This window comes from Hemibagrus wyckioides, linkage group LG02 (genome assembly GCF_019097595.1).
Source record: "Hemibagrus wyckioides isolate EC202008001 linkage group LG02, SWU_Hwy_1.0, whole genome shotgun sequence".
Lineage (NCBI taxonomy): Eukaryota > Metazoa > Chordata > Actinopteri > Siluriformes > Bagridae > Hemibagrus > Hemibagrus wyckioides.
In genome coordinates this window covers 25,074,156-25,088,927 of record NC_080711.1, presented here as the reverse complement: position 1 = coordinate 25,088,927, position 14,772 = coordinate 25,074,156, and the positions used below count along the sequence as shown (strand labels likewise).

The 14,772-nt window shown below is 46.9% G+C and overlaps 1 protein-coding gene across 2 annotated transcripts in view; it reads left to right on the top strand.

Moving 5' to 3' along the window:
- Positions 1-14,772, top strand: part of cacna1ia (calcium voltage-gated channel subunit alpha1 Ia) — an 85,142-nt gene that overhangs the window by 43,434 nt on the left and 26,936 nt on the right. For both annotated transcript variants that reach the window (XM_058415667.1, XM_058415660.1), the window contains exons 9-11: positions 7,760-7,911; positions 7,994-8,179; positions 14,166-14,283. In XM_058415667.1, coding sequence (XP_058271650.1) covers positions 7,760-7,911; positions 7,994-8,179; positions 14,166-14,283 — 456 coding nt within the window. The remainder of the gene's footprint in view (positions 1-7,759; positions 7,912-7,993; positions 8,180-14,165; positions 14,284-14,772) is intronic.

The following is a 14,772-nucleotide window of genomic DNA, read 5'->3' as shown; positions in this document are numbered from 1 at the left end:
AACTGTAACGTGACTGTAACTGTAACATGACTGTAACTGTAACATGACTGTAATGTGACTGTAACTGTAACATGACTGTAATGTGACTGTAACTGTAACATGACTGTAATGTGACTGTAATGTGACTGTAACTATAACGTGACTGTAACTGTAATATGACTGTAACGTGACTGTAACTGTAATGTGACTGTAATGTGACTGTGACTGTAACTGTAACATGACTGTAACGTGACTGTAACTATAACGTGACTGTAATATGACTGTAACGTGACTGTAACTGTGACATGACTGTAACATGACTGTAACTGTAACGTGACTGTGACTGTAACTGTAACATGACTGTAACATGACTGTAACTATAACATGACTGTAACTGTAACATGACTGTAACGTGACTGTAACTGTAATGTGACTAATGTGACTGTGACTGTAACATGACTGTAACGTGACTGTAACTATAACGTGACTGTAACTGTAATATGACTGTAACGTGACTGTAACTGTAATGTGACTGTAATGTGAGTGTGACTGTAACATGACTGTAACGTGACTGTAACTATAACGTGACTGTAACTGTAATATGACTGTAACGTGACTGTAACTGTAATGTGACTGTAATGTGACTGTAACTGTAACATGACTGTAACGTGACTGTAACTGTAACGTGACTGTGACTGTAATGTGACTGTCACTGTAACATGACTGTAACGTGACTGTCACTGTAATGTGACTGTAATGTGACTGTAACTGTAACGTGACTGTAACTGTAACATGACTGTAACTGTAACATGACTGTAATGTGACTGTAACTGTAACATGACTGTAATGTGACTGTAACTGTAACATGACTGTAATGTGACTGTAATGTGACTGTAACTATAACGTGACTGTAACTGTAATATGACTGTAACGTGACTGTAACTGTAATGTGACTGTAATGTGACTGTGACTGTAACTGTAACATGACTGTAACGTGACTGTAACTATAACGTGACTGTAATATGACTGTAACGTGACTGTAACTGTGACATGACTGTAACATGACTGTAACTGTAACGTGACTGTGACTGTAATGTGACTGTCACTGTAACATGACTGTAACATGACTGTAACTATAACATGACTGTAACTGTAACATGACTGTAACGTGACTGTAACTGTAATGTGACTAATGTGACTGTGACTGTAACATGACTGTAACGTGACTGTAACTATAACGTGACTGTAACTGTAATATGACTGTAACGTGACTGTAACTGTAATGTGACTGTAATGTGACTGTGACTGTAACATGACTGTAACGTGACTGTAACTATAACGTGACTGTAACTGTAATATGACTGTAACGTGACTGTAACTGTAATGTGACTGTAATGTGACTGTAACTGTAACATGACTGTAACGTGACTGTAACTGTAATGTGACTGTAATGTGACTGTGACTGTAACGTGACTGTAATGTGACTGTGACTGTAACATGACTGTAATGTGACTGTAACTGTAACGTGACTGTGACTGTAATGTGACTGTAATGTGACTGTAACTGTAACATGACTGTAACGTGACTGTAACTGTAACATGACTGTAACGTGACTGTAACGTGACTGTAATGTGACTGTGACTGTAACATGACTGTAATGTGACTGTAACTGTAACGTGACTGTGACTGTAATGTGACTGTCACTGTAACATGACTGTAACGTGACTGTCACTGTAATGTGACTGTAATGTGACTGTAACTGTAACGTGACTGTAACTGTAACATGACTGTAACTGTAACATGACTGTAATGTGACTGTAATGTGACTGTAACTGTAACATGACTGTAACTGTAACGTGACTGTAATGTGACTGTAACTGTAACGTGACTGTAACATGACTGTAACTGTAATGTGTCTGTAATGTGACTGTGACTGTAACATGACTGTAACGTGACTGTAATGTGACTGTAACTGTAACGTGACTGTGACTGTAACATGACTGTAACTTGACTGTAATGTGACTGTAACTGTAACGTGACTGTAATGTGACTGTAACTGTAACGTGACTGTGTCTGTAACGTGACTGTAATGTGACTGTAACGTGACTGTGACTGTAACGTGACTGTGTCTGTAACGTGACTGTAATGTGACTGTAACGTGACTGTGACTGTAACGTGACTGTAACGTGACTATGACTGTAACGTGACTGTCACTGTAACATGACTGTAACGTGACTGTAACTGTAATGTGACTGTAATGTGACTGTGACTGTAACGTGACTGTAACTGTAATGTGACTGTAATGTGACTGTGACTGTAACATGACTGTAACGTGACTGTGACTGTAACGTGACTGTAATGTGACTGTAACGTGACTGTGACTGTAACGTGACTGTCACTGTAACATGACTGTAACGTGACTGTAACTGTAATGTGACTGTAATGTGACTGTGACTGTAACATGACTGTAATGTGACTGTAATGTGACTGTGACTGTAACATGACTGTAATGTGACTGTAACGTGACTGTGACTGTAACGTGACTGTCACTGTAACATGACTGTAACTGTAAAGTGACTGTAATGTGACTGTGACTGTAATGTGACTGTAACTGTAACATGACTGTAACTGTAACATGACTGTAATGTGACTGTAATGTGACTGTAACTGTAACATGACTGTAACGTGACTGTAACTGTAACATGACTGTAACGTGACTGTCACTGTAATGTGACTGTAATGTGACTGTAACTGTAACGTGACTGTAACGTGACTGTAACTGTAACATGACTGTAATGTGACTGTAACTGTAACATGACTGTAACATGACTGTAACTGTAACATGACTGTAATGTGACTGTAATGTGACTGTAACTGTAACATGACTGTAACGTGACTGTAACTGTAACGTGACTGTGACTGTAATGTGACTGTCACTGTAACATGACTGTAACGTGACTGTCACTGTAATGTGACTGTAATGTGACTGTAACTGTAACGTGACTGTAACTGTAACATGACTGTAACTGTAACATGACTGTAATGTGACTGTAACTGTAACATGACTGTAATGTGACTGTAACTGTAACATGACTGTAATGTGACTGTAACGTGACTGTAACTATAACGTGACTGTAACTGTAATATGACTGTAACGTGACTGTAACTGTAATGTGACTGTAATGTGACTGTGACTGTAACTGTAACTGTAACATGACTGTAACGTGACTGTAACTATAACGTGACTGTAATATGACTGTAACGTGACTGTAACTGTGACATGACTGTAACATGACTGTAACTGTAACGTGACTGTAACGTGACTGTGACTGTAACTGTAACATGACTGTAACATGACTGTAACTATAACATGACTGTAACTGTAATATGACTGTAACGTGACTGTAACTGTAATGTGACTGTAATGTGACTGTAACTGTAACATGACTGTAACGTGACTGTAACTGTAATGTGACTAATGTGACTGTGACTGTAACATGACTGTAACGTGACTGTAACTATAACGTGACTGTAACTGTAATATGACTGTAACGTGACTGTAACTGTAATGTGACTGTAATGTGACTGTGACTGTAACATGACTGTAACTATAACGTGACTGTAACTGTAATATGACTGTAACGTGACTGTAACTGTAATGTGACTGTAATGTGACTGTAACTGTAACATGACTGTAACGTGACTGTAACTGTAATGTGACTGTAATGTGACTGTGACTGTAACGTGACTGTAATGTGACTGTGACTGTAACATGACTGTAATGTGACTGTAACTGTAACGTGACTGTGACTGTAATGTGACTGTAATGTGACTGTAACTGTAACATGACTGTAATGTGACTGTAACTGTAACATGACTGTAACGTGACTGTAACGTGACTGTAACGTGACTGTAATGTGACTGTGACTGTAACATGACTGTAATGTGACTGTAACTGTAACGTGACTGTGACTGTAATGTGACTGTCACTGTAACATGACTGTAACGTGACTGTCACTGTAATGTGACTGTAATGTGACTGTAACTGTAACGTGACTGTAACTGTAACATGACTGTAACTGTAACATGACTGTAATGTGACTGTAATGTGACTGTAACTGTAACGTGACTGTAACTGTAACGTGACTGTAATGTGACTGTAACTGTAACGTGACTGTAACATGACTGTAACTGTAATGTGACTGTAATGTGACTGTGACTGTAACATGACTGTAACGTGACTGTAATGTGACTGTAACTGTAACGTGACTGTGACTGTAACGTGACTGTAATGTGACTGTAATGTGACTGTAACTGTAACGTGACTGTAATGTGACTGTAACTGTAACGTGACTGTGACTGTAACGTGACTGTGACTGTAATGTGACTGTAATGTGACTGTAACGTGACTGTGTCTGTAACGTGACTGTAATGTGACTGTAACGTGACTGTGACTGTAACGTGACTGTAACGTGACTATGACTGTAACGTGACTGTCACTGTAACATGACTGTAACGTGACTGTAACTGTAATGTGACTGTAATGTGACTGTGACTGTAACGTGACTGTAACTGTAATGTGACTGTAATGTGACTGTGACTGTAACGTGACTGTGACTGTAACGTGACTGTCACTGTAACATGACTGTAACGTGACTGTAACTGTAATGTGACTGTAATGTGACTGTGACTGTAACATGACTGTAATGTGACTGTGACTGTAACATGACTGTAATGTGACTGTAACGTGACTGTGACTGTAACGTGACTGTCACTGTAACATGACTGTAACTGTAAAGTGACTGTAATGTGACTGTGACTGTAATGTGACTGTAACTGTAACATGACTGTAACTGTAACATGACTGTAACATGACTGTAATGTGACTGTAACTGTAACATGACTGTAACTGTAACATGACTGTAACATGACTGTAATGTGACTGTAACTGTAACATGACTGTAACTGTAACATGACTGTAACATGACTGTAATGTGACTGTAACTGTAACATGACTGTAACATGACTGTAATGTGACTGTAACTGTAACATGACTGTAACTGTAACGTGACTGTAATGTGACTAACTGTAACGTGACTGTAACTGTAACGTGACTGTAATGTGACTGTGACTGTAACGTGACTGTAATGTGACTGTAACTGTAACGTGACTGTAATGTGACTGTAACTGTAACGTGACTGTAATGTGACTGTGACTATAACATGACTATAACATGACTGTAATGTGACTGTAATGTGACTATAACGTGACTGTAATGTGACTGTGACTATAACGTGACTATAACGTGACTGTAATGTGACTGTAATGTGACTGTAATGTGACTGTGACTATAACGTGACTATAACGTGACTGTAATGTGACTGTAACGTGTCCCAGTGCATGTGGAGCAGCTGGAGATGTTTGTGTCTGTTGCTGGACACTGGCTGGGACAAACTGAACCCAACTCTACATCCAGACATAAACCTGCAGTCAGGAGACAGACAGATCTATTAGATTATTTTAAAGATTTAAACACACAGAGAGAGGGAGGAGAAGATAAAGGGATAAGAAGAGAAGATTGGGAAAGAGAAGAGGACAGGAATGTCACGTCTCGGGGCAAGAAGACAAAGGAAATGAGTGAATGAAGGAAGAAATAAAAAGGGAACAACAGACAATGATATAATGCTATAGTTAAGTACTAAAAAAATGGTGGAAGGACACAATGAAGGAATGAAAGGAAAAAAAAGAGGAATATTATAAGAGTCTCTGGTGTCTGGTATCTGCTCGGGTTCCTGCATTGATGACTCTGCTGCTTAAAAAGGCATCTCCTCTGAGCTGCCTCTGGTTCTGTTTTCACTTGTCCTTCACGTCTCCGCCTGGACTCATCGATAGAGAGATATTGATCTCAGAGAGACGGAGGAGATGATAGTCAGAGGGAGAGACAGAGAGAGAGAGAGAGAGAGACAGAGGGAGAGGGAGAGAGAGGAGATGATAGTCAGAGGGAGAGAGAAAGAGAGACAAAAGGAGAGAAAGATGGAGACAGAGGGGGAGAGAGAGAAAGAGGGAGAGAGGGAGGGAGAGAGGGAAAAAGAGGGAGGGAGAGAGAGAGAGAGAGAGAGAGAGAGAGAACTGCTATTCTCCTATATCTATCTATACAGGAATTTTAACCTCTTATTCAAAACCCTGACACGCCTCCTGGTGGTCCAGCAGCAGGATCCCGCGCTCTCATTAGCCAAGGCCCGGGTTTGATTCCCGGGCAGGACGCCACCCCAGCCACTGTAGAGTTAACTCTCAGTGCCGGTCCCAAGCCCGGATAAAAATGGGAGGGTTGTGACAGGAAGGGCATCCGGCGGAAAACCTGCGCCAAATCATGTGGATCAAATGACCTGCTACAAACAACGGACCCTGTCACCTGAGCGGGAATAATGCTAGGATAAAAAAAAATAAAAAATTCAAAACCCTGACACAAACAAAAAAACAGACACACAGACACAGACACACACACATAGACACACACACAGACACAGACACACACACACACATAGACACACACACACAGACACACACACAGACACACACACACACAGACACACACACACACACAGACACACAGACACAGACACACACACACACACATAGACACACACACACAGACACACACACAGACACACACACACACATAGACACACGCAAAAACAGACACACACACAGAAAAACACACACAAACAAAAACACAGACACACACACACAGAAACACACACGCAGACACACACACACAGACACACACACAAACAAAAACACAGAGACACACACACACAGAAACACACACACACAAACACACACACACAAACACACACACACACTGTTGTACTCTTCAGAAACTAGCTCTGAGATCAGAGTTCTCGCTCGCAGCCAAAACCTACAGCAATTTAGTCTGTGGAGATTTTCCATAAATCATGCTGTCACAGAATGCCAATGCAGATCCACTGAAACTGTGTGTTTGTGGGTGTGGGTGTGTGTTTGTGTGTGTGTGTCTGTGTGTGTGTGTTTTGTCTAGATTATAAACCAGCACTACACTACACAGGTTTCTTTATTGTTCTGTCAGTCAGACGTTTCTCTCCTCAGTGACAGTCCTATCAGACAGTGCTGATGTTAGAAGGATAGATATTAAACTCCACACATCTGTTTAAAACAGAATCTTCTCCCAGTTTAAGTCTGGTTCGTTATTAACCCCGAGGATACGACGTCTCATCTTCAAACACGAGGAGGATCATCATTTCCCCTTTTCCTGAACTTTTAATTAACATCATTATATCACTTGAGATTTTTATCCCATTTTAATTTTATCTATAATATAAACCAACTCAGCGTTTGCAGATTTCAGCCTTCAGAAGGAACACTTTGCTTTAAAAAGGCATAAATATCTAGGCAGTGTTAATCAGAGAGATTCTTGAAGTTAATAACGCAATCAGAGCGAATTTGTCTTAATATTTCATTTGACTGTCGCATTAATTACCCTCTGACATCAGTGAGCTGAAGAATTAAGTGAGACTGTAGATTCAGCATCAATTAAAGCCACTTTTCTTCCTGTTTCAGTTGTATCAGTCTGTATAAGAGTCAGAGTGTGCAGCAGAGCACCAGAGCACACAATGTCTGAGATTAAAGAACGTTAAAACAACGTTAAACAAACCTGTGGATGAGTGAAGGGTGTGACGTGTTCACTTCTTCATTTCTTCTCCTCTGACTTCAGTTCTCATCCTCATTCTTCTCCCTTCTTCAGCCCGAGGAACTCACCAACGTGCTGGAGGTCTGCAACATCGTCTTCACCAGTATGTTCACGCTGGAGATGATCCTCAAGCTCACAGCATTCGGCTTCTTCGAGTACCTGAGGAACCCGTACAACATCTTTGACGGCATCATCGTCATCATCAGGTGAGTGAAGGTGCAGTCTGGATTACACACAAGCAGAGAAATAGTGTTCCTCTCACCTTTTCTGTGTGTGTGTGTGTGTCAGTGTGTGTGAGATCATCGGGCAGTCTGATGGAGGTCTCTCCGTCTTGAGGACATTCAGGTTGTTGAGGGTGATAAAGCTGGTGCGCTTCATGCCAGCTCTGCGCAGGCAGCTTGTCGTCCTCATGAAGACCATGGACAACGTGGCCACCTTCTGCATGCTCCTCATGCTCTTCATCTTCATCTTCAGGTGAGGAGAAGTGTAGTTGAATAGTTCATCTTCAGAGATGTTGCTTATCTCATAGTGTGAATATGAACAAATTTGAAGTTTCTCTTGATGCCTAAAAGATCTGAACAATCCAGGAACCTCTGAGGTGTGAAACAAACGCTGATGATTTTAATTGGATTTAAGTGGAGCTTAGAACCTCCACCTCTTACCATGCACCTTTCATCATCCACCTGTCACCATGCACCTGTCACCTCTCACCATCCACCTCTCACCATCCACCTCTCACCATCCACCATCCACCTCTCACCATCCACCATCCACCTCTCACCATGAACCTGTCACCATCCACCTCTCACCATCCACCTCTCACCATCCACCATCCACCTCTCACCATGAACCTGTCACCATCCACCTCTCACCATGAACCTGTCACCATCCACCTCTCACCATCCACCTCTCACCATGCACCTCTCACCATCCACCATCCACCTCTCACCATGAACCTGTCACCATCCACCTCTCACCATGCACCTCTCACCATCCACCATCCACCTCTCACCATGCACCTCTCACCATGCACCTCTCACCATGCACCTCTCACCATCCACCTCTCACCATGAACCTGTCACCATCCACCTCTCACCATGAACCTGTCACCATCCACCTCTCACCATCCACCTCTCACCATCCACCTCTCACCATGAACCTGTCACCATCCACCTCTCACCATGAACCTGTCACCATCCACCTCTCACCATGAACCTGTCACCATCCACCTCTCACCATCCACCTCTCACCATGAACCTGTCACCATCCACCTCTCACCATCCACCATCCACCTCTCACCATCCACCTCTCACCATGAACCTGTCACCATGAACCTGTCACCATCCACCTCTCACCATGAACCTCTCACCATCCACCTCTCACCATCCACCTCTCACCATCAACCTGTCACCATCCACCTCTCACCATCCACCTCTCACCATGAACCTGTCACCATCCACCTCTCACCATCCACCTCTCACCATCCACCTCTCACCATGAACCTGTCACCATCCACCTCTCACCATGCACCTCTCACCATGAACCTGTCACCATCCACCTCTCACCATGAACCTGTCACCATACACCTCTCACCATCCACCTCTCACCATGAACCTGTCACCATCCACCTCTCACCATCCACCTGTCACCATCCACCTCTCACCATCCACCTCTCACCATGAACCTGTCACCATCCACCTCTCACCATCCACCTCTCACCATGAACCTGTCACCATCCACCTCTCACCATCCACCTCTCACCATCCACCTCTCACCATGAACCTGTCACCATCCACCTCTCACCATGCACCTCTCACCATGAACCTGTCACCATCCACCTCTCACCATCCACCTCTCACCATGAACCTGTCACCATCCACCTCTCACCATCCACCTCTCACCATGAACCTGTCACCATCCACCTCTCACCATCCACCTCTCACCATGCACCTCTCACCATGAACCTGTCACCATCCACCTCTCACCATGAACCTGTCACCATCCACCTCTCACCATCCACCATCCACCTCTCACCATCCACCTCTCACCATCCACCTCTCACCATCCACCATCCACCTCTCACCATGAACCTGTCACCATCCACCTCTCACCATGAACCTGTCACCATCCACCTCTCACCATGAACCTGTCGCAATCCACCTCTCACCATCCACCATCCACCTCTCACCATGAACCTGTCACCATCCACCTCTCACCATCCACCTCTCACCATGAACCTGTCACCATCCACCTCTCACCATCCACCTCTCACCATGAACCTGTCACCATCCACCTCTCACCATGCACCTCTCACCATGAACCTGTCACCATCCACCTCTCACCATCCACCTCTCACCATGAACCTGTCACCATCCACCTCTCACCATCCACCTCTCACCATGAACCTGTCACCATCCACCTCTCACCATCCACCTCTCACCATGCACCTCTCACCATGAACCTGTCACCATCCACCTCTCACCATGAACCTGTCACCATCCACCTCTCACCATCCACCATCCACCTCTCACCATCCACCTCTCACCATCCACCATCCACCTCTCACCATCCACCTCTCACCATGCACCTCTCACCATGAACCTGTCACCATCCACCTCTCACCATCCACCTCTCACCATGAACCTGTCACCATCCACCTCTCACCATGAACCTGTCACCATCCACCTCTCACCATCCACCTCTCACCATGAACCTGTCACCATCCACCTCTCACCATCCACCTCTCACCATGCACCTCTCACCATGAACCTGTCACCATCCACCTCTCACCATGAACCTGTCACCATCCACCTCTCACCATCCACCATCCACCTCTCACCATCCACCTCTCACCATCCACCTCTCACCATCCACCATCCACCTCTCACCATGAACCTGTCACCATCCACCTCTCACCATGAACCTGTCACCATCCACCTCTCACCATGAACCTGTCGCAATCCACCTCTCACCATCCACCATCCACCTCTCACCATGAACCTGTCACCATCCACCTCTCACCATCCACCTCTCACCATCCACCTCTCACCATGAACCTGTCACCATCCACCTCTCACCATCCACCTCTCACCATCCACCTCTCACCATGAACCTGTCACCATCCACCATCCACCTCTCACCATCCACCATCCACCATGCACCTCTCACCATGAACCTGTCACCATCCACCTCTCACCATCCACCTCTCACCATCCACCATCCACCTCTCACCATGAACCTGTCACCATCCACCTCTCACCATCCACCTCTCACCATCCACCATCCACCTCTCACCATGCACCTCTCACCATGAACCTGTCACCATCCACCTCTCACCATCCACCATCCACCTCTCACCTGCTGTGTGACTTGACATGGAATACCAGGAATTTTCCTCATGGGAAGGCTGATGTAATGTTTGGGCTCAAGTCACCGTAGCTAAAATCCATATAGTATATGGAGAGGTTTAGAATGTGTGTGTGTGTGTGTAGGAGAAAGAGAGAAAACACAGATATTAGCTGCTGCCCATAGAGAACTGAAGATGAATGGCAGGTGATATAATAACACTGAATCCCCCATATCCCCTCACCCCACACACACACACACACACACACACACACACACACACACACACACACACACACACACACACACACACACACACACACACACACACACACACACACACACACACACACACACACACACACACACACACACACACACACACACACACACACACACACACACACACACACACACACACACACGGTCCTGCAGGGCTCCAATTCTTGCTGAGTGCTCATAGACAGATGGGTTCTCAGAGCGGATTGAGTGCATTAAACCCCGTGGCTCATCCATCTTTTCCTCCTCTCATGACTTCGTCCCTGAGCGCTGATGAATTTACACTCGTCTAAAGCAGACTCTGATTTATGGCCATTAAACAGCTACACCTTTGCGGTGAACTCATTCCACACGCCACACACCTCACTCCACACGCCACACACCTCACTCCACACGCCACACACCTCACTCCACACGCCTCACTCCACACGCCACACACCTCACTCCACACGCCACACACCTCACTCCACACGCCTCACTCCACACGCCACACACCTCACTCCACACGCCACACACCTCACTCCACACGCCTCACTCCACATGCCTCACTCCACACGCCTCACTCCACATGCCACACGCCTCACTCCACACGCCACACGCCTCACTCCACACGCCACACGCCTCACTCCACATGCCACACGCCTCACTCCACACGCCACACACCTCACTCCACACACCACACACCTCACTCCACACGCCTCACTCCACACGCCACACACCTCACTCCACACGCCTCACTCCACACGCCACACACCTCACTCCACACGCCACACCTCAATCCACACGCCTCACTCCACACGCCTCACACCTCACTCCACACGCCACACGCCTCACTCCACATGCCACACGCCTCACTCCACACGCCACACACCTCACTCCACACGCCACACACCTCACTCCACACGCCACACACCTCACTCCACACACCTCACTCCACATGCCACACGCCTCACTCCACATGCCACACGCCTCACTCCACACGCCTCACTCCACACGCCACACGCCTCACTCCACACGCCACACACCTCACTCCACACGCCACACACCTCACTCCACACGCCTCACTCCACACGCCACACACCTCACTCCACACGCCTCACGCCACACACCTCACTCCACACGCCACACACCTCAATCCACACGCCTCACTCCACACGCCACACACCTCAATCCACACGCCTCACTCCACACGCCACACGCCTCACTCCACATGCCACACTCCACATGCCTCACTCCACACACCACACGCCTCACTCCACACGCCTCACTCCACACGCCACACTCCACACGCCACACACCTCACTCCACACGCCACACATCACACACCTCACTCCACACGCCACACACCTCACTCCACATGCCACACACCTCACTCCACTCGCCACACGTCACACACCAAATACCTCACTCCACACGCCACACACCTCACTCCACACACCACACACCTCACTCCACACGCCACACACCTCACTCCACACGCCACACTCCACATGCCACATGCCACACGCCACACTCCACATGCCACACACCTCACTCCACACGCCACACACCTCACTCCACACGCCACACACCTCACTCCACACGCCACACACCACACACCTCACTCCACATGCCACACACCTCACTCCACACGCCACACATCACACACCTCACTCCACAGACCACACACCTCACTCCACATGCCACACACCTCACTCCACATGCCACACTCCACATGCCACACACCTCACTCCACACGCCACACTCCACATGCCACACACCTCACTCCACACGCCACACTCCACATGCCACACACCTCACTCCACACGCCACACACCTCACTCCACACTCCACACGCCACACACCTCACTCCACACGCCACATGCCACACTCCACACGCCACACTCCACACGCCACACTCCACACGCCACACACCTCATGCCACACACCTCACGCCACACTCTTCACTCCACACGCCACACATCTCACTCCACACGCCACACACCTCACGCCACACACCTCACTCCACATGCCACACTCCACATGCCACACACCTCACTCCACACGCCACACATCACACACCTCACTCCACATGCCACACACCTCACTCCACTCGCCACACTCCACACGTCACACACCAAACACCTCACTCCACACGCCACACTCCACATGCCACACATCTCACTCCACACGCCACACACCTCACGCCACACACCTCACTCCACATGCCACACACCTCACTCCACACGCCACACATCACACACCTCACTCCACATGCCACACACCTCACTCCACATGCCACACACCTCACTCCACTCGCCACACTCCACACGTCACACACCAAACACCTCACTCCACACACCTCACTCCACACACCACACACCACACACCTCACTCCACACACCACACACCACACACCACACACCTCACTCCACACACCACACACCTCACTCCACATACCACACACCTCACTCCATACGCCACACACCTCACGCCACACACCACACTCCACACGCCATACACCTCACGCCATACACCACACACTACACGCCACACACTACACACCACACGCTATACACCTCACGCCACACACCTCACGCCACACACGGCACACCGTGAAAAAACAGCAAAGCAAAGCAGCTCAGAGATCAGAGAGTGAGGATGAAGTGGAGCTCCATGTAATGATGATGATGATGATGATGATTGGCTGTACTGTCAGCCTTTAAAGTGTTGTATTAAATTTTCACATTCACACACACACACACACACACAAAGACACACAGAGTCATATGTAGCCTCAGTGGTGATTGACACATTTTTGACTTCACTGTGTGTGTGTGTGTGTGTGATGTTTCAGTATTTTGGGAATGCACATATTCGGCTGTAAGTTCAGTCTGAAGACGGAAGCAGGAGATACAGTTCCTGATCGGAAAAACTTTGACTCTCTACTGTGGGCCATCGTCACTGTGTTTCAGGTAAAAACCTCACTGATTCCACACACATACACACACGCACACACACACTGATACCCCCTCCCACACACACACACTGATACCACACACACACACACACACTGATACCCCCTCCCACACACACACACTGATACCACACACACACACACTGATACCACACACACACACACACACACACACACTGATACCCCCTCCCACACACACACACTGATACCACACACACACACACTGATACCCCCTCCCACACACACACACTGATACCACACACACACACACTGATACCACACACACACACATACACACACACACTGATACCACACACACACACACACACACTGATACCACACACACACACACACACACACACACATACACACACACACTGATACCACACACACACACACACTGATACCACACACACACACACACACACTGATACCACACACACACACACACACACTGATACCACACACACACACACACACACACACA